The 26,058-nt window shown below is 40.3% G+C and overlaps 1 protein-coding gene across 1 annotated transcript in view; it reads right to left on the bottom strand.

Moving 5' to 3' along the window:
• Positions 1-6,166: 6,166 nt before the first annotated feature.
• The window catches only part of TBCK (TBC1 domain containing kinase), a 182,805-nt gene continuing 162,913 nt past the window's right edge, over positions 6,167-26,058 (bottom strand). Inside the window, exon 26 of the mRNA XM_008150249.3 lies at positions 6,167-6,768. Coding sequence (XP_008148471.2) covers positions 6,658-6,768 — 111 coding nt within the window. The 3' untranslated portion in view covers positions 6,167-6,657. The remainder of the gene's footprint in view (positions 6,769-26,058) is intronic.

Raw genomic sequence — 26,058 nt, 5'->3', positions numbered from 1 at the left:
AGAACCATAGAATGGTTAAAACAAGTGGTTTTCTGGTAAATATTATGGACTGGCTTTCAAAATAGAGAAATAAATAAATGGGTACAGTCAGCTCTACCAGCCACTAGGAGCCAGTTCCAGCACAACATATGCCTTAAAATACTAAATTATTCTACCTCAAAGGACTGAAAAGTATGCTAATATAGTCGCTTGTCACATAAAATGTAAACTTGGATCTTGGCAAATTCAGGATTCTATAGTTATATTGTGATATTTATAGCTTAAGGCCTATTGTCTCCTCTTAGATTGGCATTCTGTAATATCCTTTCTCGTCCTTTTCACAGGACCCATTTTTAGTTTACATTATCTGCAGCATTTCAATAACAGTGTTCTGTTCTAATGCTCACTGTGACCAATAAACAGTGTGTAGATGGGTACCAAGGCACTGTATTGCCATCCTTCCTGGATATTATTTATTAATCCCCTGGGCAGTGGAGGTTAAACACTGCCCTGTCTTGGCTTAAGACTAATCTGGGAGCTATAACAAATTAATTTAAAGTGTTAGATCAGATTTCTAAATATTGCTTCCTGCCACACTAAAAGATTCAACTTTTGAAAATATTACTGTCCTTGTATATATCTGTAACTTTTAAAAAAAGTACACGTTTTATTCTTAAAAACTGTAATAATGGGATTGCAAGTTAAAACATTACCACCTGAGATAATCCATATATTAATTTTTTTAGTAACCTTAGAAACTTATTTTTGTTTCCCATTATTAACAAGAAAATTACTCAGAAAATATATAAATGCATGTAACTTTTAAAAAGGGTAGCTAACATTTTTTAAAATCAGACTATAAGGCTTCATCTACTTTAAAAAAAAAAATTAAGTTCTTGCCCTGACTGGTTTGGCTCAGTGGATAGAGCATCGATCTGTGGACTCAAGGGTTCCAGGTTCAATTCCAGTCAAGGGCATGTACCTTGGTTGCGGGCACATCCCCAGTAAGGGGTGTGCAGGAGGCAGCTGATCGATGTTTCTCTCTCATCAATGTTTCTATCCTTCTCCCTTCTCTCTGTAAAAAAATCAATAAAATATATTTAAAAAAATTAAGTTCTTTATTGTTTAATGTATTACATAAGTCTCCTTTTTCCCCCATTGACCTCTTCCCAGACACCCCCAACCACCAGCACATGCCCTCACTGCCCCTCTCCCCTGTGTCCATTGGTTATGCTCATATGCATGCATACAAGTCCATTGGTTGATCTCTTACCCCTCACTCCCTGCCTTCCCTCATAGGTTGGACAGTCTATTCAATGCTTTTATGACTCTGGTTCTGTTTTTGTTCATCAGTTTATGTTCATTATATTCCACAAATGAGTGAGATCATGTGATATTTATCCTTCTCTGACTGGCTTATTTTGCTTAGGATAATGCTCATCCATGCTGTTGCAAATGGTAAGAATTACTTCTTTTTTACAGCAGTGTAGTATTCCATTGTGTGGAATACCACAGTTTTCTAATCCACTCATCTGCTGATGGGCACTTAGGCTGTTTCCAAATTTTAGCTATGGTGAATTGTGGTGCTTTGAACATAGGGGTGCATATATCCTTTCTGATTGGTATTTCTGTTTTCTTGGGATATAGTCCTAGAAGTGGAATTACTGGGTCAAATGGATATTCCATTTTTAGTTTTTTGAGGGAACTCCATACTGTTCTCCACAGTGGCTGCTCCAGTCTGCATTCCCACCAGCAGCGCACCACGGTTTCTTTTTCTCCACATCCTCTCCAGCCCTTGTCGTTTGTTGATTTGTTGATGACAGCCATTCTGACAGGTGTGAGATGGTACTTCATTGTTGTCTTGATTTGCATCTCTCGGATGATTAGTGACTTTGAGCATGTTTCATATGTCTCTTGGCTTTCTGTATGTCCTCTTTTGATAGGTGTCTATTTTGGTCTTTTGCCTGTTTTTTGATTGGATTGTTTATCTTCCTTTTGTTAAGTTGTAGTAGTTCCCTATAAATGTTCGAGATTAAACCCTTATCGGATCTAACATTGGCAAATATGTTTTCCCATGAGTGGGCTCTCTTGTTGTTTTGTTGATGGTTTCTTTTGTTGTGCAGAAGCTTCTTATTTTTATGTAGTCCCATTTGTTTATTTTCTCCTTAGTTTCCATTGCCCTAGGAGCTGTATTGGTAAAGATATTGCTATGACAAATGTCTGAGATTTTGCTGCCTATGGATTCCTCTAGTATTTTTATGGTTTCCCATCTTACATTTAAGTCCTTTATCCATTTTGAGTTTATTTTTGTGTATGATGTAAGTTGGTGGTCTAGTCTCTTTCTTTTCTTTTTTTATTTTTTTGCATGTATCTGTCCAATTTTCCCAACACCATTAAAGAGACTGTCTTGACTCCATTGTATGTTCTTGTCTCTTTTGTCAAATATTAATTGAGCATAATGGCTTGGGTCAATTTCTGGGTTCTTTGTTCTGTTCCATTGGTCTATATGTCTGTTCTTGTGCCAGTACCAGGCAGTTTTGAGAACAGTGGCTTTGTAATATAGCTTGATATCTGGTATTGTGATCCCTCCAACTTTGTTCTTCTTTCTCAAGATTGGGTAGCTAACTTTGTAAATAGCGTATTTACAATGTGTACTATCTATAATAATAAAAGTGTAATATGCAAATTGATCAAATGGCCAAACAGCAGGAAGATGGATCAATCAGTGGGCTCCATGATCACCCCAAAGAGGGAGGCCCAGGCTACCCTGTAGCAGCACTGTGGTGGGTGGGTGGGGCCTACCTCTGTGGGGGTGATCCATTGCAGAGCTCCTGGACTGGGAGAGGTCACAGGCCAGTCTGAGGGAACACCCCCCAAGTACACGAATTTCATGCACCAGGCCTCTAGTTTCTAATAATAAATGAGATAAAACTGGATTGCAAAACCTAAAGGTTGTGTGAGAACAACTGCATATGTTAAATTTCTGGTGTCTGACAGTTAAGGTTTATAACATTTCCCTGTTGTTCTTCCATATAATATCTAAGTTGGCAGTTGTGAAGAGTCTTTGTTTGAATACACAACCAAAAATGTATTTCAGATATAATTATTTGCTTCCACTCTTTGGCTTACTGAATGTTTATTCATGTAAAACTGCATTATTTGGTTAGCAGCAGGCATCTGTAAAGCCAGCATGTATACCAATGAGAGCACTATAACTCTGATAGAAGGAAACACCACCCGCCCTACAGCTGCCATCTCCCCTTAAGTGGATTTGGCTGAGTGAGACCACTGCTTAAGTTCCATTAGAGAGGATGTGCCATATTGTTTTTTGTAACTATTGGGAGGAGTAAAGAGAGGAGTCAAACAAGATCTGGCACCATCTACGCGTTCCAAACGTTTGATATAACTCACTGTGCTCATTTTTAAATAGTCAGATGAACACGTGCCCTAAAGTCTATTCCAATTTGGGGACTTACCTCAGCCTTTCCGTTGAATACCTCCATCTGTCTACATCAGATTTGAATTCCTTCACTCAGAATACCAGGTCAGGACAACCTCCCCTTGTAGCTTCCCGATTTGGTGGGAAGTTATTCCTAGTCATTTCACAGAACAGAGTTCTTTGAGACTGTCACATTGTGGTTTTCATACCAACTCAAGGCTCAAGGCTGTGTCTTCCAGCCCCCTGTGCTGTTAAAACCTCAGTTCTCAAGGTCTTATATTAATATCTGATATCCTATGGGCCTGATAGTGTGTCAGTTCCGCTTTTGATCTGACATCAAGGAATTTCTGATTTTTTTCAACTTTGGTAATATTTTTAATATTATTTTTAATCTAGCATTTCTGTGTTTTGGAAAAGGGATGCAACGAGTTTAGCCTACCCTGTTGCTGGAAGTTATCTATTCCAACTTCTAGGATTATAACATTTTAGAGCTGGGTGGTACATTAGAGATCCTTTCTTCACTCAGTGAATTGAGTTTTAATTTATTTTTCTTCATCAGTTACCAGGTATGTTTGACACTTGAAAAAAATTACCTGGGCTGTTTTAATATTTTTTCTATTCATAAGAGATCCTAAAATCCCAAAGCTAGAGATTCCATTCAATTCAATTTTACATTTGTCAAGCATCTCCAATGCAATGGTTAGTGAAAAGAACAAGAGTTGTACATTATGGTCTCTGACCTTAAAAGAGCACATATTTTAATATCAGGCCCAAATGTGAACAGATAATTGCAAAATGATGTAATAAGTCTATTATTACAAGGATAAATGAAATACTTTGACAGATTTGAGGCACTTAGGATAGCATGGGAAAGTCAGAGTCTAGAGGAGATGTTACTGATGGAGAATTATGAAGAGAGAGACAGTGTGTGTGTGTCTATGGGGCAAGTAGAGTCTGAAGGGCATTCCAGGAAGAAGAGACTGCTGATGTCAGAAAAAAAACAACAAAAAACAGTGCTGACAGTTACAGTGCAGAAGTCAATCATATAATTACAAGTACCTCTATAAATTGTGTTTATACAGTTTAATTCAACAAATAATTGTTGAGGTCAGTCAATATTGTTGAAACCATCTGTTATCGAATACCATGCTCTGTATGTACACCTGGCAGTGAGTTTATGCTATTCTAATTTTACTGTTGAGAATATTAAATGTTATTTATAATTTGAATGTTTAGTAACCTTCCATTTTTTCAGCATGTATCAAGTTTTAAGAAAGATCAAATGCAAAGTTGTGATGGTTAGCTACTATTATCTTCTCACACAGCTCTCCTCCAGCACAAGGTCTTTACCCTCTCCCACTACCTACCACCCATGTAATCCAAATCCCACCCCTCCATCCTTCTCTGCTTCCTCAGTGAGGCTAAGTTAGGACTCACACCCTCTTTCCAAATGATCACCAGTGCTGCATTATGACCATGAAGTCACAGAAGTCATCAAAGATGGAAGGAAGGGATAGGAGGATTTAATACTTCTCTAACCAGGGGAGATGACAGTCCAAAAACGATGTTAGAGAAACTGTGGCAAAATTTTGTTTTCTTGTTTATTCTTACAATTTTTCTTTGTATATAATGTAGGGTATCTCAGAATATTGTAATTATTAGTTATGTCAGTGTCTTGCACATACTAGTAGTAGATATCAAAACATATTTGGTGAATTACTATAATTTAATTGAGAAAAAAAACAAAATGAAATGGCCCATGGGACAACTTGATACCCACATGCAAGTTGGAAATCAATTGCACTTTATATACAAAAATTAAATCAAAGACCTTGGAAAGGGTTAAGGGGGAACGACTGCTAATAGGTACAGGTTTTCTTTATTGGGATGATGGAAATGTTCTGGAATTTGGTGATTGCACAATTTTGTGAACATACTAAAAAACACTGAATTGTACATTTTAAAAAGTTAATTTTATGGTATGTAAATTATCTCAATAAAAAAAATAGATACAGAAACTCAATACAAACAGCAACAATAAAACCATGCCCAGAAAGTTGAAGTGAGGCTCTTATTAAAATGTTCTACATAGGTAGTTCTAGCACTAAAGAGGAACATAAGTTAAAGATGAAAGAACATGTTTTAGTTAGACTATCTTCCTAGTTTTCCTTATAGCTAGGTGTGGCCATATATCTAAGTTCTGGCCAATGGTATTTAAGTGGAATATGTGCAACTTCTGGTTTTTGTCCTTAGAGAAGAAGCATGTTCTCCCTTCTCTTTCATATTTTCTTCCTTTCTTCTTTCTCCCCTCCCAATTTCTTTCGTTCCTTTCTTCCCCACCCCTCCTCCTTCCTTTCTTCCTTCTGAACTGCAGATGTGATGGTGAGAGCTGAGCAGCCATCTTGATCCATGAGATGGAAACAGTGTGTTGGGGGTGGTAAAACAATGGGAAAAGACACCTGAGTTCTTAGTGATTATGAAAAAGTATACTGTCCCTAGACTGACTAAGCGAGAAAGAAAGTTCTAGTTTGTTTAAGTCACTCTTATTTGGGGTTTCTCTGCTACAGAAGCTGAACAAATATTCTACCTAATTTGAACGGTTTCATTCTTTCGTAAGTAGACTATTATTACTTCCTTCAATGAGCTAAATACTTCTTCCTCTAAACGTGTGTGTGTGTGTGTGTGTGTGTATGTGCGCGCGCGCGCGCGCGCACACACACACACACACACACACACACACACAAACTTGTCTGGGCCAAAAACGAGTTACCAAATGCAGCATTTATTTATAAGGAATGCATTATGAATAGCCTTTCACTTTTCATTACCATGGAACGATGATTTCAGCTCACATTCAATCTATATTTCCAAATGCCTTTGTTAGGGCTGTCTGTTCAGTGCAAAGGGAGACAGCTTTTTCAGTGCAAGTAAGATTTCTTGATAATGCCCAATCTGCCTTGTCAGCTGAATTCCTCTGGCTTATTGTCGCAATGTGCTAAAAATACATGATCAGATTTCACTGTTAAGAAAATTCTTTCAACAACACATGTATAGTCAAGTTTGTTGCTGGGTAGTTGAACATCTGGGTCATGAGATTTAAAAAAAAAAGTCCATGACAACACTATGGAAATGGAACACTCCGGAAGCCGACTTCTGTCTTAGAGCGGCGAGGCTGTGAGGAGCTGTGCTGCTGGGAGCTGATGCCCCTCCGTCCCTTTGACAGTCATCCTCTTGGTTCTTCATATTTGAGGAGAGGGGACGGTGAGGAGGCCTGTTGGCTTGATCTTATTAATGCCACCATCTAGAATACAGATCCTTGGATATTTCATCTTCACAAGATGTGCTGCAAACTGGGAAAAAAAATGCCAGTTTTTTAGAGGATATACAAAATTTGTATTTGCCCAATCCCATTTTTTTCTCAAGCTGTGAAAAATAAAACTAAAAATACTATTGCTGTCACTGTGGTAACATCAATTTGGTTTTAAATAGAAATTAAATTATCACTTGTTGACACACAACTTCTTTATGCTATGAAATAAATGTGTCTCTTTAGTTCTCTGTTAAACTTGTTTGGATAGGCAATAAATATTCATGTAAACAATTCAAACAGCATAAAAGGGTATACAGTGAGAGGTAAATTTCTCCTACCTCTGTTCTTAATATCCCTCTCGAGAGGTGATTAATATTCCTATTTTCCATGTATGTTTCCAATGACAGTCAAAAAATTCTCAAATCTATATTGAACATTTTTTATCCTCACCCAAGGATATGTTTTTATTGATTTTTAGAAAGAGAGGAAGGGTAGGGGGAGAGAGATCGACATGAGAGAAACATTGATTGTTTGCATCTCATACACAACCCAACCAGGTATCAAACCCACAACCTAGATATGTGCCTTGACCGGGAATTGAACCTGAAACCTTTTGGTATATGGGACAACGTTTTAACTAACTGAGCCACCCGGCCAGGGCCTATATTAAACCATTTTTTATATTATCGTCAACTTGTTAGTTATGGAAATCGCACGCACAATGTCCCAGAGAGGATCTATAAACTGGTTGTGATATGTTTTTGGAGCAACTGCAATAAACAGTTTGAGACCATAAGCTTGAATGAATTTGAAGGACTGATTCAAGAAGTCTTCTAGATGTCTAGCAAAAAAAGGACTTTGAAGTTATGAAGACATCCACATGTCTCCCCGATCTGGTCCTTGTCCACCTACCCAGGATCACTGATTATTTTTCTCCATTCCTCATACCTTTGGTTGTGCAGGTCACCCTCTGTTGGGAACATGCTCCATTTCCCACCAACTCCTGCCCCCCCCCCTTATTTCCTCAAAAGCTCTCCCACCCTCACCTGTCTACCTAACTTTTTCCTTTTTTAAAAAAAATATTTGTTTTCTTTATTAAGGTATTACATATGTGTCCTTATCCCCCCATTGCCCCTCCACCCGCTCATGCCCTCACCCTCCTAGTGTCTGTGTCCATTGGTTATGTTATATGGTTGACCTCTCCTCCTCCCTCCCCCTGCCTTCCCTCCAAGGTTTGACAGTCTGATCGAAGCTTCTCTGTTTCTAGATCTGTTTTTGTTCATCAATTTATGTTATTATATTCCACAAATGCGTGAGATCATGTGATATTTATCTTTCTCCAATTGACTTACTTCGCTTAGCATAATGCTCTCCAGGTCCATCCATGCTGCTGCAAATGGTAGGCGTTCCTTCTTTTTTACAACAGCATAGTATTCCATTGTGTAGATGTACCACAGGTTTTTAATCCACTCATCTGCACTTAGGCTGTTTCTAAATCTTAGCTATTGTAAATTGTGCTGCTATGAACACAGGGGTGCATATATCCTTTCTGATTGGTGTTTCTAGTTTCTTGGGATATATTCCTAGAAGTGGGATCACTGGGTCAAATGGGAGTTCCATTTTTAGTGTTTTGAGGAAACTCCGTACTGTTCTCCACAGTGGCTGCACCAGTCTGCATTCCCACCAGCAGTGCATGAGAGTTCCTTTTTCTCCCCATCCTCGCCAGCACTTGTCATTTGTTGATTTGTTGATGATAGCCATTCTGACAGGTGTGAGATGGTACCTGTCGTTTTGATTTGCATCTCTCGGATAATTAGCATGTTTTCATATGTCTCTTGGCCTTCTTGACATACACACTGGCCTTCTGTATGTCCTCTTTTGAAAAGTGTCTATTTAGGTCCTTTGACCATTTTTTGATTGGATTGTTTATCTTCCTTTTGTTAAGTTGTATGAGTTCCCTGTAAATATTGGAGCTTAAACCCTTATCAGAGATAACATTGGCAAATATGTTCTCCCATGCAGTGGGCTTTCTTGTTGTTTTGTTGATGGTTTCTTTTGCTGTGCAGAGCTTTTTATTTTGATGTAGTCCCATTTGTTTATTTTCTCCTTAGTTTCCCTAGCCCTAGGGGCTGTATTGGTGTACCTAACTTCTTCTTATTTCCTAGGAGCCCTTCTTCTCAGCCCTCTGGGCCTGCTTCCTTTCCCAAACTGTACTCTCCCCTAGTATTGTGAATCTGTTCTGTTTCTCTTTATCCCTAGTGCCAGGCACATAGAAGGACTCAATATGTGCTCTTGGAACTGAATTAAACTATGACCAATGATATATAACCGGCACAAAAGGATGACGCAAAGGGCTCTCTGGCCACTCTCTCCTTATTCCCTCCTCTTGGTGGTGTCCTAGTCCTTCCCTTGGATATTTGTGTCCTCACATTCTTTGTAATTACTTTATCATAACCTGATCTCAGATCTTTATATCTGCTCATAGTGCTATTGCTTTTTGGAAGTATTTGAAACTTAACAGTTGGTAAGTCTCAAGCCAGCAGTCTAGACCTCATGGTTCAAAAGGATGAGCTGAGCGGTTTGGTCAAGGTAAGTTCAAGACCTCACCCCCAGAGTCTGCTTTGTTGATATGGGGCTCAGGAATGTGGTGTTTTGTTTTGTTTCTAACAAACACCACTATATTGTTCTAAAGCAGGTAGTCCATGGACAATATTTTGAAAAATACTATCTTAAGCCAAAAGGATAAAGGTATTGGTATATAGGGGGACTAGATGCTGCTGGACTGGGACTCAGTAGTCTTCGAAACAACACACATAAATGGGTCCCAAACTGCTGACCCTGCCGATTTTCTCCATCTTTCTCTGCAGTGCCTTTGTAGAGATTCAAATGGCTGTTCACATTTCAGATCCTACACTCTTTACAGCCACAGAGGGAATCCTTAATAGTCATTAACATTGAACAGCAAGAATGCATCAGCATTTCAAAAGGTACCAAAGTTACCTAGAGTGAGCTGCTCTTCATCCTGTTCTCAATATTTCTCTTTGAACCCAGTCCTTAAGAACAGAGGCACCAGGCTCAGCTGCCCAGAATCATGTGCTGGCAGCACAGCCTCTGGCACCATATGATTATTGAAACACCTTGGCTTCTTTCTCCCACTTGTGTCAGTACAATTACCATTTAGGGTGGAATGCTAAGATAAACATGCCATCACTCAAAATGCCTTGTGGATAAGCAGTCTTAGTGCTCAGTACTTTCACAAGACTGAAGAAATCCGAAAAAGAGTAAGCAAGGACTTGCTGCACATTTAGCTAATCTCCCTTAAACTATGCTGTAGAGCTGGGAAGAGTTCCCCCAGTTGCTGTGAGGAGGACAGAGGATGGGCTGCAGGGAGCTGGAAATGGGGAAGGCAAAGCGGGCAGACAGAGCAAGCAGGGCGCTGCTGTGTGGGGTCTAAGAAGAAAACCAGAAACGGAGTATAAAGACGTAAGAAAAGTTTAGGTGCCTTGAAGAAGAAAGCAAGGTTGTGCTCAAGTATTGAAAAAGAACAAACGTTACTTAACAAAAGGAAGATAAACAACCCAATCAAAAAATGGGCAACTGACCTAAATAGATACTTTTCGAAAGAAGACAGAAGGAAGGCCAAGAGACATATGAAAACCTGCTCAAAGTCACTAATTATCAGAGAGATGAAAAAGAACAAATGTTGAGTTTTCAGGTTAAAATTGCGAGTTCTGCTCCTCTGATCCTCTGCATGTGGTTCCAATGATCTGTGTTACATATGGGCTCGAATAGTGAGGACATCGCTTCATCTTTTCCACTCCGATCATGGCAACAGCTCCTCTTCTCCAGCTAGTCATTCATTTGCTCATTCAGTTATCAATCACACATTCACGGAGCACCTACTAAGGACCAGGCGCTGCTCCAGTTTTTGCAGTGCTTGTAATTTAGTGGAGGAGAGAGTAACAAGCAATATCACAGAGGATGGGCTGCAGGGAGCTGGAAATGGGGAAGGCAAAGCAGGCAGACAGAGCAAGCAGTTGACTAGCTGCCGGAAACCAATCACTGTTTCACTAATAGAGAGATGTGGACAGGAAGCCAGGAAGGCTGGTCAACAACTTTAATTGCTCTAACCACTTACTGTTTAGTTGAGACATTGTTAGCTGAAGCAGCCTCCACCTCTGTTTATCTTGTGTATATTTCTGTTATTTCCTGCCTAAGGGCTATGGGTGTTTCCCATAGCCTCAATAAAAGGGATAGCAGGGCCAGAGCAGTGTGTAGTCCTCCCACTAGAGGTGGGCTCCCGCCTGGCCCCCAATATCGCCAAATTAATACATTTTCTAGTCTCTTTTCATTTGTGTGCGGCCTTCTCCAGAACCTGAATCCTGAACCACACGGGACGTGAAAGGGGCTCCTACAACTAGCCAATTCAGATAAGCATATTTAAGATAAGAAATAGAATATGAGGTGATTTTTCCATCTAGACAATAGTGTGGCCTTGGGTTAATATAACTCAAGTGCTGTCATGTCCTGATTATTTAAGAGATTTCTGGGGTCATTAATAAAAATTTTGATCATTCCCACTTCCCAACTCTGAGATTCCAATTAGAAGCACAAGAACTATGGCAAAAATTAATAGGAAAGAGGAAGGGATGATTTATCTAATACTTACTGATCTCTTCCCTTGATGATATAGTTAAAAATAATGTTGAGGTTTATTTTAAGAGTACTACCTAAGATTATTTTCTTAAATAAACTACATAAAGGAACCTCTCTGTGCTGTTGATGGGCAAGTAAACTGGTGCAGCCACTATGGAAAACACTATGGAGGTTCCTCAAAAAATTAAAAATAGAACTACCATATGATCCAGCAATCCTACTTGTGGGTATATATCCAAAGGAAATAAAATTTGCTCTTCCTTGTTCACTGTAGTATTATTCATAATTGCCAACATGGAAACAACCTAAGTGTCCATTCATGGATGATGGATAAAGAAAATACAATACACACACACACACACACACACACACACACCCCACAATGGAACATTATCAACTTAAAAAAGGAAATACTGCCATTTTTCACAATATGTGTGAACCTGGAGGACATGATGCTAAGTGAAATAAGCCAGATTCGTAAAGATAAATAGTGCATGATTTCACTAATATATGGAATAAAAAATAGTCCAACTCACAGAAGCAGAGCAGAATGGTGGTTGCCAGGAGCAAGGGAATAGGGGGAAGAGATGGCAGATGTTGGTGAAAGGGTACAAAGTTTCAGTTATGCAAGATGAAAAGGTTCTGGAGATCTAAGGTACAGTAGGGTGACTGCAGTTATTACATACAGCAAGTATAACAATATTGTATTGTATACTTGAAAACTGCTAAGGAAAAGGAAAGAAAACAGTAACTGTGAGGTGATGAACATGTTAATTAGCTTGACTGTGGTGATCACTTCATAATGTTGACGTATATCTAAACAAAGTTGTACACCTTTAATATATACAATTGCTATGTGACAATTATACCTCATTAACACTGAAAAGAGTACTGCTGGCACAAGGTGTGAAACCACTTCCGTAGTAATAAAACAGTGGCTGCCTTACTTCCTCATTTCACTCCCAGAAGTTAAACCAGCAACAGGGCTAAAGCAAGAAGGTGAACACAAGGTGAGTAATCATCTTGCATCCTCCTACAGGCACTTGTGACAAGGAGTACAACAGGAAATTCCAGGAAGTTATATACTGGAAAATGATTAAATTTGATAAGAAAAAAATTGGGAGTTTACAAAACACTATTATGTGGTCCAGGTTTCCTAAACACTTAACCATGTTTATTTTAAGGACAACTACTCTAATGGTGCCTGGGATATTCAGAATCCATGCTATGGTGTATCTATAGTCTTCTATTCTTGGAAGCATTCTTTGAGATTAGGAAATTTGATAGTGTTAAGATATCTTAAAAATTTTTAATAGTTTGTGTTATATAAGGGAATATATAACTAATTATAGTGCATTAACTCAACTGTTTCCTGTTGCCTACAGTTTCTGTCTCCATTTCATCTCTTCCCATTCTCTCTCTTTAATTTTTTATTAGAAAAAATATAAAAATATATATAAACCAGACAATCAGATGCTAGCCCTGCATGTGCTGTGCATATTGTAATTTTATTAAAATAAAAAGTTGAATTGTATATTCAAAAAGAACCAGACAAGAATGGTAACTAACAAACACCCAGTTTCAATAATTATAACTCATAGCCAATTAATTTCCTTTATTACTCCCATCACTCTCAACCACATTTATTGTTTTTATGTAAATCCCGTAAGTCATTTAGTCCATAAATGTGTCTTTGAAATAAAGACCTTTAAAATATATCCATAGTACCTAGAAAATATTAACAATAACCACTTAATATAATGAAATATTCAGTAAGTGTTCACATTTCTAATTACTTCACAAATATCATCTATTCATCTATGTATCATCCATTCATTTAATTATATTTACAACCTGTTTATTTGCATCAGGATCCAAACAAGTGCCACACACTGTGATTAATCGATGTCTTTAAGTCTCTTTTAATCTATAGCTTTGTGCTCTCTATCTCTTCTCATTTCTTTGCAGGAAGCCTATTCCCTCTCAAATCCATTCTAATCAGACTTTTGCCTCCAATCACTCCCCCAAAATACACACATAAAGCTCCACAATAACCTCTACTATGTCATATTGCCAAATCTAATTTTTAAAAGTGAATTTGAATCTGATTGACCCATCAGCATCATCTGACACATTTGATCATACACCTCCTTTTCAAAACTCTTTCATTAGCCTTCAGTATACCACTCTCTCCTACTTCTCCTGTCTCTCTAGCTGGTCTTTCCAGTATCCTCTGGTGGGTTTTCCTTATTTTCTTGACTTCCACCCCATGCCTGTCTTCTGACTTTTTCTTTTTTGTCTCTGCATTCATCCCCTAAGAGATTTAATCTAGTCCCATGGGCTTTAAGTCCCATCTATGTATTGATGACGTTAAATTTATGACTTTGGCCTCTAATTAAGCTTCTCAAGTTTAAGCTTCAAAAGAGAACACTTGTCTGGCCAGTGTGGCTCAGTGGTTGAGCATCAACCTATGAACCAGGAGATGAGAGAGAGAGAGAGAGAGAGAGAGAGAGAGAGAGAGAGAGAGAGAGAGAGATCCAGAGATCCATGTGAGAGAGAAACATCCATCCTTGCCTCCCCCATATGATGGAACCTGAAACTTAAGTATGTGTCCTGATCAATATCAAACCTGCGACTTTCTGGTGCACAGGACGGCACTCCAACTAACTGATCCACCTGGCTGGGCTCCACATTCAACAGGCACTCAGCTGCGTCAGTTCTCTCTGTGATTTGTCTTGGATCCATTTCATCTCTTCCATTCCCTGCTCCTACTCCATTTTAGGCCCCAATTACTCTTGAACCACTTAAGTGGCTCTTATGTTTTTAGTTTACCTGCACTTTGCTGCCTACATGAGGAAAGACTCTCATGAGATTCTGAGACCCCAGTCACTGTTGTATACAGATTTTTTTCCTTCTTAGGGCCATTGTCCTTAAGCAAAGTGAGTCAACACCTGTGGGTCCCTTCCAAGGAATACCTTGCTTATTTACCTTCAGAAAGAACAATGGGTAGTATCTAAAAGCTCTTACTGGAAGTTTCAGTAAGAAACTTTCCAATAGTATCTAAAGTTTCTTTGCATTTTGAGGACAAGAGAAATTCTTTATTTCAGACTTACCATACTCGCCTATTGCTTATATAAATACATGCATTTATTTAACTTTAAATTAATGGTTAACGAGAAGGGTGTCCTTTAGTGTCAAATAAGGAAGAGAGATAGTGCCAGGATGCGATCAGACGCCTTGAATCGCAGGGTACAGCCGTGAGGCCATTTCCCTAATCTCCTCTAGAAAGTTGCAGAGCTTTGGCTGTCAGTCTCAACAAACCCCTTCTGTGGTCTTTTCCCTGAAGCCACTGGAGTTTGCTAACACTGGGAGCTTAGAAACTATTTAGATAGTCGGAAATTGCAAGCTTGTGACAGAAGGTCGACATAAAGGTAGAATCGGGAAGAACCTGCATTGAGTGAAATTCTTAAATTGGTCTCTAGTTTTTGGTGTTTTAAAATTCCTATTTCACTGGGATCAAGGGTAAAAGGGAGAGAAGACACTTTAAAAGTAATTTTTCAAATGACTTTCTAAAATATAGCTGATGGTCATGTTTCTTCTTAAAAACCTTTAATAGCTCCCCACTGTAAAACTGTAAACTCCTTAGCACAGCATTCAAGGCCATCCTTCACCTGACTCTCCACCCACCTGCAAACAGCCTTACCTGCAGCCTGTGCTCTTTCCTTTGCCTGGAATGTTCCCTCCTCACTTTGGTCCTTGTCCCAACACTTTTCCTTACTGAAATTCTACCCAAATTCAAAGGGTAGGTCTGACATCACCTTCTCTATGAAGCTTTAGGAATCCCTCATTTAACTGGAAGAAATTTTTCCCATCTCAGTGATTTTCTAAGACTTTGTGCAATCTGCTTTAAGTTTTAATCAGTTGTATACATGTCTTATCTTATTAATTAGATTGAAAGTTTACTGAGGGCAAGGGACTATGTCTTTCTCATTTCTGTTTCCACCATGTACACACTCAGTGTTTGCTGCCTTGAATTAAACTAGTAGTTGATTTCAGTGTGTTTTTCTTTTGTCTTGCTCTTTTTATCAATTTCTGCAAATGCATATTTGACAGAAAACTACTAGTTTCATGTGTTTATTCATGAACTTAGTCATTAATTAAACCATCAAATATTTATTGAGTGCTTACTATTTGAAAGGCCCTATGCTAGGGTTTGGGGGTATAACAATGAATACAACATACTCCCTGTCCTTCGTGAGCCTGGAGTTTAGTGGGAGAAGCAGATGAGTGAACAGGCAATTACAATGCCATTTGACAAATGCTACACAGAACCACCATTATGGCTGTGCAGATGTCTTTGCATGAGAGAACCTGGAAAAGGGGTAAGTGGAGCATGAAATGTAGCCCATCCTCTCTCCAAGCATTGTGCCCTTACATGGTGCTCTTGTTCTTACTAGTAAAGGAAGGATGGGTTTTTATCTAACATACAGAGAAACTCTACATATGATAGTGGTCCCACTGACATTATAAGAGTAAGTAAAAGGTTTTCTATGAGCACTTAGGAAGGGTACTTAGTTCCAGGCTTGAGGAGTTAAGAAAGAGTTGCATGAAGAAATGCTATATAAACAGTCTTTCAAGACAAACAGGAGTTACCCAGTTGAACAGAAGTGGGAAGAATGCTCCAAATTGAGAGAAGTACAAAAAAACCCCTACATATACTAAATTGCAAGTAGTTAATTATGGCCAGACTCTAGAGGGTGAGGGAAGCAGTGAGGGATGGAAAACAAAGCTAAGTCCAGATCACAAAGAGCCCAGAAACCATGATTAGGATTTGGATTTTATTTTGGAGGCAATGGGAAGTCACAGAGGCATTTTGACACGGATTACATTTCCTTTCACTCTGGTTGTAGGGTCCAGCTGGAGGAAGGAAGGGAACTGACTGCAGGCAGGGACAATGTAAAGCTGCAGCGAGTCGGGCAGGAGACACTGGTGACTTGAGTACAGAGAGGTGGGTGCAGGGGATGAGAGAATTTCAGATCTAACTGACAGGGTGATAAGACAAACAATAATTTTTCATATAATTTGTTGCCATTAGTCAAGCGGGTGAGAGAATTCACTGTTTCACTCAAACAGCCTGGGTGGTGGGAAGAAAGTGGAGGAACTTGGTGGTTAGCACAGGGTTTGAATCAGGGTTCTGTCACTGGTTAGCTGTGGGCAAGTCACTTATTAGCTTTTTGGCCTTAGTTTCTTCACCTGTTAAATGTGCAATAATACTCCACTTCAGTGGTGCACTTAAAGCATTTTGGGGTGGATTGGATTAGATATCATATGTTTAAATGCTTGACTCAGCGTAAATACTCACTATAAACTAGTTTCCTACTTTCCTCTGTCCCCCCAATTAATTCTAGAACAGGATAACCATTTACACGTTGCAAATATATAGATTCAACCTTAAGAGGGAGATTAGTCTGCATTGGGGACAAATCAGTGTTCATGTGAACTGCTTTTAATGGAACAGTAATTTATACATGACTCTTACTATTTACTGGATCACATATACTTTCGGTAAACAGATGACAGTTATAGATGTAGTCTCTCTATCAACAAAAGACAAATATGCACAACACTTTACATATAATTTCAATTAGATCAAAGACCTTTTAAAACTCAGGATAAACTCTAGGTTAAAAAATTTTCCTTTATACTAATTCATTTAATTTTAAAATTTATGATAGTTGATTGTGACCTAGTGTCTAGGCCAGTGATGGTGAACCTATGACACGCGTGTCAGCACTGACACGCGTAGCCATTTCTGATGACACGCGGCCGTGCATGCCGAGGATGAAACATTTGCTGCTCCTGAGGATGAAACATTTGCGAAATAATGTTTTTTTCCTCAAAGTGACACACTACCCGAGCTATGCTCAGTTTTTTGGCGAAGTTTGACACACCAAGCTCAAAAGGTTGCCCATCACTGGTCTAGGCATTGGAATCTTCCTATAGACTACAGATTAGTGATTATCAATACATTATGCTGTCAAACAGTCCTTTTAGGAAAGGCTACCTGGAAATTTTTTAAAGTTCATATTTAAAAAAATAAGAGAAAACATTTTTAGATATGACAAAATTTGTTCTAATAAAAAAAAGTATCCTGGCTCACAGTAGAGAATAAGCCTCTTCTGATAAAATTCCATCATCTGATACCATTGTGGAGCAGGAACTCTAAAGAGCCTTCTGTACATTTTCCTTTGATCTGTGATATTTGGGGCTAGAATTTCAGCAACATTCATTAACTTCTGTTTACACTAGACAACAGAGAACAGTAAACTCATACTACATCCAAGCCACTAGTCATATTCCATACAGTATACTATGCTCTGAAAAGAATGTATACAATAAAAACTCAGATTCAAAACAGTTACAGCTATGATGGATCACAGCCAAGTTCCAACCTCTGTAGGGTCAAGTGGGAGGGCGACTATGGTTAGTTTTTATTCAGCCACAAACATTCCTGCGGTAAGGAGTAATTAATTAAATGGTGGGCTGTGGAGGGCAGGGTGGGTGTGTAGAATAACACATAATGAGACAACATAACTTTCATCCTCTGATGGGTCATGAATATAGGTGCCAGAGACCACAGCATTCACATGATGACTTGGCAGTTTTTCCAGGGAATTGAAAATGACCTCCCTCTGTCTTTTTAAAAACTGCTTGTTCACAAAATAAATCTAGTAAACATGTTAAAAAACAGACAACCAAAGTTAGGATTAGGTGTTTTAAAGTCCTCTTTACTACAACTCCAATCTTGCTTTTTATTCACATAACTAGTGGCCTGATGCACGAAATTTGTGCACATTAAAAGGGGGTTAATTAGAGGAAATAATTTAATATTGCTATTTGCCCTTTCTCTATAATAGAAGTGTCAGAGATGAAAGAAAATTAGTAAAATGTATATGAAAACTTTCCTCCTGTCAGAGTCTGGGGCGCACCATGGGACCAGAGTCAAGTCCCCACCCACCCACATGCGCCTCAAAATCACGTGAGACCCAGACCAGGCCGGTGCACCCCCCCCCTGCCATTGGGCTAGATCCAGACCTTGCCATTGGGCTAGATCCAGACCCAGCCAGTCCCACCCTTGTCAAGCCGCGCCAGGCAGGGGACACAGCCTCAGGTGCCCCAGCCCAACATTGGGAGGGGGGCACAGACTCAGGTCCCTCGTCAAGCCCCACTGGCAGGAGGGTGCAGCCTCAGGTACCCTGTTAAGCTCCCTTGGGCGGGAGGCACGGCCTAAGTTCTCCCAACCCAGCACTGGGGGTGAATCTTGAGGTCCCCTGTCAAGCCCCGCCAGGCAGGGGGGCACAGCCTCAGGTCCCCTGGCCCAGTGCTGGGGTGGGGGGAGCAGCCTGAGGTCCCCTAGCCCAGAACCAGGACAGGAAGTGCACCTTGAGGTCCCCCATCAAGCCCCGCTGGGTGGGGAGCATGGTCTCAGGTCCCCTGGCCTGGCGCCGGGGCAGGGGGCGAGGCCTGAGGTCCCCGTCAAGCCCCACTGGGTTTGGGGCTTGGCCTGAGGTCCCCGGGCCTGGGGCCAAGGAGGGAGGTGTGGGCCTGAAATCCCCTGTCAAGCCCTGCCAGGCAGGGGGTGCGGTCTGAGGTCCCCCAGCCTGGTGCTGGGGTAGGGGGAGCAGCCTGAGGTCCCCTAGCCCAGCACCAGGATGGGAAGTACACCTTGAGGTCCCCCGTCAAGCCCTGCTGGTTGGGGGGCACAGCCTGAGGTCCCCTGTCAAGCCCTGCTGGGTGGCGGGTACAGACTGAGGTCCCCCAGCCTGGTGCTGGGGTGGGGGGGTGCAGCCTGAGGTCCCCTAGCCCAGCACCAGGATGGGAAGTACACCTTGAGGTCCCCCATCAAGCCCTGCTGGGTTGGGGGCACAGCCTGAGGTCCCCTGTCAAGCCCTGCCGGGTGGGGGGTACAGACTGAGGTCCCCCAGCCTGGTGCTGGGGTGGGGGGAGCAGCCTGCGGTCCCCTAGCCCAGCACCAGGCCGGGAAGAGCACCTTGAGGTCCCCTGTTACTTAGGATAATTTGTACTGTAAAGCCTCATATGATGTCCAGTGTGCTCAAATTGCATTAATATGTAAATTGTTTCTGACATAAACCCACAGACAATAACGTTTGCTGACAAGAAGACAATGAAAAAGTCGGGAAGAAAGCCAAGTTTAACCATAGCCCGTGATTATAGGTCTAACAAGATGGAGAAAGAATTCCTTGCATATTTGGAACTCATAAAGGAGATTCATTTCCCATTCTTTATCAAAATGCAGAAGGCACAATTATAAAGAGGCCTTATACATTTTCTGACAGGGAAAAGATCTCACACAAAGTGGCTTAAAAATATCATATTAATCTGAGGAACTAGGTAGATACTGTCTGGAGGCAGAGAAGTTTACTGTAGAGACAACACATACACTTGATTGGTTTTCAGAGTTACTTGGTCCCCTTTGAGCACATACCGGAGTACGATCATCTCTGATGCTTGGGACCAAAGGCTAGAGGAATAGCTTGAGCAAAGAGAGAAAGCAGACAGGGTTAGAGAGAGAAAAGGGACCAGCAATGGTAAGGGCTATCAGTGATCATCACAAGATCATAAAGCTTGGTTTAGCTTGGTTAAGGGATTCAGGAAGTAATGGGGTGGGACGGGAAGGTGGCAGCCTCATATTACTGCTGTACAAACAACTTCCAACCTAAAATCCAAACCAAATTACCTTGGCCCCTAGAGGAGTGTAAAGGAACACAATTGGACTAGTATCTTATTTTTAAAAATAGCTTCAAAGGCATGCTTTACTTATAAATCTGATTATTTTCAGTTGAAAACGATGCCATATTTTAAATTTAATCCTTACATGCCATGTGTAGAAAGCATCAGCCACTCACACTGTTTAGTCACAGAATCTCCACAAAATCTTTCTCTTATCTAGGTTTTGGAATCAAATTTTAATCAGAAATATATGTTTTGTTCTTTTCTTTTTTTGGGCGGAGGAGAGTAGGGGTTGCTTTGCTTTGTTTTGAAGGAAAGAATAATAGCACACATGACATTACTTGCCATTGGCTTTTATGTTCTCAGATGAATATTTCTTTAGATGACAAAAAAGTGTTAATTTAATGCCAAGAATATAACATTTTAAGGGTAAAATCAGCTGTGCCTAATATTTCCCAAAGGATTGACAAGTACAGGCAGGGAAGAAATCTTAGTGGTCAGATAACCACAAAATATAATCTTATATAGAGAGCAATTATTTTTAAAGTCTTGTGAGTTTCTTGTGACCAACACAGCAATATGATGTTTATGGTTTTTTCTTAAAGACTAACTAAAGGTAGAGAAACACCAATTGGAGTTGCATTCTGTTCTGGTCCATGTTGTTGGCCATTTTCCAGTCTGAGACCTATCACTAGCTCTGGAGACGGATCCCATAGGGGAAAAAAAGTAACCCAATACCACATTAAAGTATGCCATCATGCTAAGTTATCATTCTTGCTAAACATTATAATTTACTTCTAGGAAGGAGGTGGGTTCATGATGGTGTTTTGTCAAGCCAAGATAATATTGCCTTACTCATATTTAGATACCGGCTAGATTAATTCAGCACATTTCAGTTTTGTAAGAAGTATCTTTTATGGGGCTTTCTGTACATATCATACTGGCATGTGTTCCCTCTATACCCAGGGAATCTAATGCTATTTTAACAATCAAAGATGCAGTTTCTCATTTGAGTTTTAAAAACTCAATGAGACAAGAATGAGTCCTTGACATATTTTCCATTTAAAATGTGACACAAAGCTTGAATTGGCTTTACTCTTGTTTTGACACAGAGGTCTTCCTACTCCCATCAACCCTACCAACAGATGCAGTCTATACTTGTTTGCCTTGTTAAGTTAAACTTGGCCAGGCAGCAGCAAGGATTGGCACAAAACCTGATTCCCCTTGGAGCATCAGCACACCATCAGACTTGGGACTCCACTTCACCTGCATGGGACTGTCTGACTTTCCTTGATGCTGACAAAACGTTGTTCACAAAGTATCTGAATATGCTTGATTATTTAATAATTCACTGCTTTATTTAACCTGTTGGGTAATGTGAATTAAAGATTAACTGACAAGTGATCTTTAACCTTTTGCACTCGGATGTCGAGTGTGACTCGACACGGTTAGCATCGGTAGCAGCTCGTATGTCGAATTGTATTGAATGTATCAATAATTTGAAATATAAAAGAATCCAAATAAATAAGTTTGTATGAAAAGAAACTCCAGTTTTTTATTCTACTGCCGCGCTTTGTAAAATCTGGGATATTTAAAAAATTAAATCCCGAGTAGAATAAAGGAATCGAGAAAAAAGCAAGCGAGTGCAAAGGGTTAATAGGATTTAATTATGGCATAGAGAAGAATCTACATGGGACCCTAATTAAACTGAGATCTTTGTAGTCCTCCTTTTTTGCCCTCTCCTGGGGAAAAACAATGTTTTCTCGCAATAAGAAATGGCAGATTCTAAAGGTTTTCTGTTATATTTAATGTGGAAGCTAGGCCAAATATAAAAGATTTATGAAGTGGTAATTGTAAAGAAACCATGTGACTAAATGGCTAATCAATTGTAATTACAGGAAATAGTTAATGAATACATAATTAAAATGGCATCATGTATCTTTTGATTATTGAGGTACATGAATAAGCAGTATTTCTCAGACTTGTTCTTCTTCTATGAGATTTTAGACAATATATCCAATACATCTGGTCATTGTAGAGTAATTCCTTCACATTTGTAATACAGAAGACACTGGTCTTAATTTGCATGTCAAATAGGTGATTATAATAGCATCATATACTAGATAAGTGGTTTAATCATTCCTTCTTGCAGTTGTTCAATGATATTTTGCTACTTGTTAAATTCAATAGAGCCTTTTCCTTTTATTGAGTTATGGTCTATTTTATTCAATATTTTCATTTGTTGGATTTTCAGTCTAGTTCTTTTATTAGGTCTTTACAGAAGATGTAAAACTAGAAAAATTACAATCAGTGCCTACTGTGTGCAAACAAAAAATTCCCAGTCCAAATATGAATCTGACATGAAATCATAAACATTTGCAAAGATAATTTGTAACTGGCACCTCTGCTTCTTGCACAGCATTCAACTGTGGCCTCCTTGGTCTTTTCAAAACAGGACTCTGTCTGCTGCCACCTGCCAACTACAGTGCACTGATTTTAATTTAGAAAAAAAGCTGCTGCTTGTTTGGAAATCACTGTTTTTTTGTTTGTTTGCTTTTGCTTTAAAAAAAAAAAATGCCCACAGAGAAAAAAGTTGAGACCTGATCAGAACAACTCCAATAAAAGATTTTCTACTACCATGTGACCAAGAATGGTATTAACTGAATTTGGATAGCCTGAACACATCAACCCTAGAACTTTTTTTTTTTTTACATTGAGGTACAATATATATAATATAAAATTTGCCTTTTTAACAATTTTTAGGTATACAAGTCAGTGGCATTAAGTACAACTATCACCATGAATTATTTTCAAAATTTATCATTCCATTAAGAAACCCCGTGCATGATACTGTTGAAATAATCTGGTTATTATTTAACAGGAAAGGAATAAAGGGAAGATTAAAAAATATAGGCATGCCATTTATACAGCTTTGCTAATTTAACACTCTCCAAGTCTGTTCCCTGCTGGTTGATGGGGGAAAGGACTGGACAAAGGCAGTTTGGACGCATGCTCAGTAGGTCTGAGTGATGTGGGAAGGTGTCTATCTGTCAGTCAGACATACTTGGAGCTAGAATAGGCGTGGCCACTGCAAGGGTGCAAAACCTGAATATTTAAACTTCTGAACAAAGGAAGTACCCTCTCTCTCACACACAGGGCTCTTGGCTCTTGCCTCTCCTGCTTGCCTGTGCTCCTGTGACTCCTGCTGCAGGGGGCACGCTCCCCGCATTCACCCATCTGGCTCAAGGCCATGTGGGACCCACACAGTGGACTGATGGACTGAATTTGGACTGAGGCTGAACTGGACCCGGATGCAACATGGAAAGAAAGCTCTGAACATGGGCCCTCCTTTTGGCTCTGCTGGACTCCCAGCTACACCTTTTTCAGGACTGGGTTGAGAGACATAGGACTTTATAACTCAAGGAATATAACTCCACACAAATAAAGCCTTTCATCACATCTCGGTCTTCCATGGGGGCTTCTGAAAATGCTTATTTCAGTGGTACCCCAAGAACCACACTTGCACCCGTGTCTGGGAAGTCAGGCCCATTAATTCGTCCAGCAGCATAACCATTAAGCAAAACTCACATTCCACCCTCTCCCAATCCCTAGTAGCACTAATTACTTTCTGTTCCAGAGAATTTGCCATTTCTAGATATATTATATAAGTGGAATCATAGAATATTTGTCCTTTGTGTTTGGCTTACTTCAATTTAGAATAATGTTTTCTAGGTTCATCCAGATTGTAGCATAAATTAGAACTTTATTCCTTTTTATGACCAAACTAGGGGCCCAGTGCACGAAATTCGTGCACTGGGGTGGGGGGTTCCTCAGCCCAACCTGCCCCCTCTCACATACTGGGAGCCCTCAGGGGATGTCCTACTGATGGCTTAGGCCAGATCCCCATGGGAAGCGGGCCTAAGCCGCAGTCTGGCCTGTGGGGGGCAACTGGGCTGATCAGGGGAAGGCACCAGCTCCATCACCCTGCTGCTGCAGCCACTGCCAGTCACCACAGCCACCAAGGTGTTTTCATCAACACGACTCTAGTCCCTTCACCAAGAAAAAACGACAACTTTCTTTAGGCATTTTCAAGATGTGTCTTTCGTAGGATATGCATTTCTTTCTTTCTCTCTTTCTTTTTTTTTTATCCTCACCTAAGGATATGTTTCCAATGACTTTTAGAGAATGTGGAAGAGAAAGGGAAAGACAGAGAGAAACATCAAAGTGAGAGGAACACTTTGATTGATTGCATGAGCCCTTATCTGGGCCCCGGCCAGGGAGGAGCCTGCAACCTAGGTACATGCCCTTGATCAGAATCAACCCAGACCCTGTGGTCGGCAGGCCGAGGCTCTATCCACTGAGTCAAACCGGCTAGGGCAGGATATGACATTTCTTAGCCCTCCAGCAGCAGACCTTCATTTTTTTCTCCAGAAGTGTGGAGGAAAAACCCTAGATCACCTTTTTGGATTCTTATTACCCAAGTTACTCAGAATATTACCAGTGGCATACAGGAAGCTTAGCCAATGTGCAGTCAGAAAAGGTGTTTCCTCTATAGTTCACACCAATCACTGGCTGTGCCCTGCCCAGGCCTAAAGCCTCTGGCCAAAGCTTTAGGTCTGGGAAGGGGACCTCCAGCTCCCTGTGATCGCAGACACCGCCCATTGGGCAGGGGACCCAGCTCCCTGCAATCCACCACAGGAGCAGACCCCCTCGCAGGAGCAGACCCCCAGTTGCCTGCGATCCATCACAGGCTCCCCGCTGGTGCCCAAGGCCAGAAAAGCCTCTGGCGGAGGCTTTCCCGGCCTTGGGCTAGGCCGGACCCCAGCCTCCCTGCAATGGATCGCAGGAGCAGACACCCAGTTGCCTGCAACCCATTGCAGGCTCCCCGCTGGTGCCCAAGGCCAGAAAAGCCTCCGGCGGATGGTTTCCTGGTGGGCGTGGCTGGTGGGCGTGGCTGGTGGGCGTGGCTTGTGGGTGTAGCGGAGTGATGGTTAATTTGCATATTGCTATTTTATTAGGTAGGATAATACAGTGTGGCAAAAGTAAGTTTAAAGTTGTTCATATGGAAAATAATGCAATAATACCTAATAATATGAGAATAAACTCTGTTTTGCATACTCACAACTATAAATCTATTATTGCCCCAGCTTGTATATTGTATGTATATACCACATTTTGTTTATTCATTCAACTATTGATCGACACAAATTATTTCCACCCTTTGACTACTATAAATAATGCTGCTATGAACAATGGTGTACAAGTATCTTTTGAGCTCTTGTTTTCAATTTTTTGGGGTATTTACCTACGAGTGAAATTGCTGGCATATGATAATTCTATGTTTGCATTTTGAAGGAATTGCCAAACTGTTAAACTATTTCTATAGAAGTTACATCATTTTACATTCCCCCCCAGCCATGCATAGGAAATGGGGGAGGTTCTAATTTCTCCACATCCTTGCCAACACTTGGGTGTGAAGTAGCACCTTACCGTGGTTTTGGTTTGCATTTCCCAAATGTTAGGGATCTTTTCATGTGCTTTTTGGTCATTTATGTATCATCTTCAAAGAAATGTCTAAAATGTCTAAATTTATGCCCACTTAAAATTTTGTTGTCTTTCTGTTGTTGAGTTGTAGGAGTTGTAAATAAGTAGATATATAACTGATCTTTGTGTGTTGATTTCATATCCTGATATCAGATATATGATTTAAAAATATTCTCTCTCATTTTGTGGATTGTAGGGAGCCATTATAGGGTTAAGCCTTGGACTGACCTGCTGGCAAAGCCGCAAACAAGTCCCAACTTGGAGGGCACAGTCCTCTAAGCATAATTAAGCTTGATCTCGTGACTGCTTCCTAGATCTTTCCTGAGTAGCTAGTGGGCTGTGGGAGGTGCAGCAAGTGCTGCCAAAACAAGTGAAACTT

Source organism: Eptesicus fuscus, chromosome 2 (genome assembly GCF_027574615.1).
Source record: "Eptesicus fuscus isolate TK198812 chromosome 2, DD_ASM_mEF_20220401, whole genome shotgun sequence".
NCBI lineage: Eukaryota > Metazoa > Chordata > Mammalia > Chiroptera > Vespertilionidae > Eptesicus > Eptesicus fuscus.
This window is presented reverse-complemented; position numbering and strand designations above follow the sequence as displayed.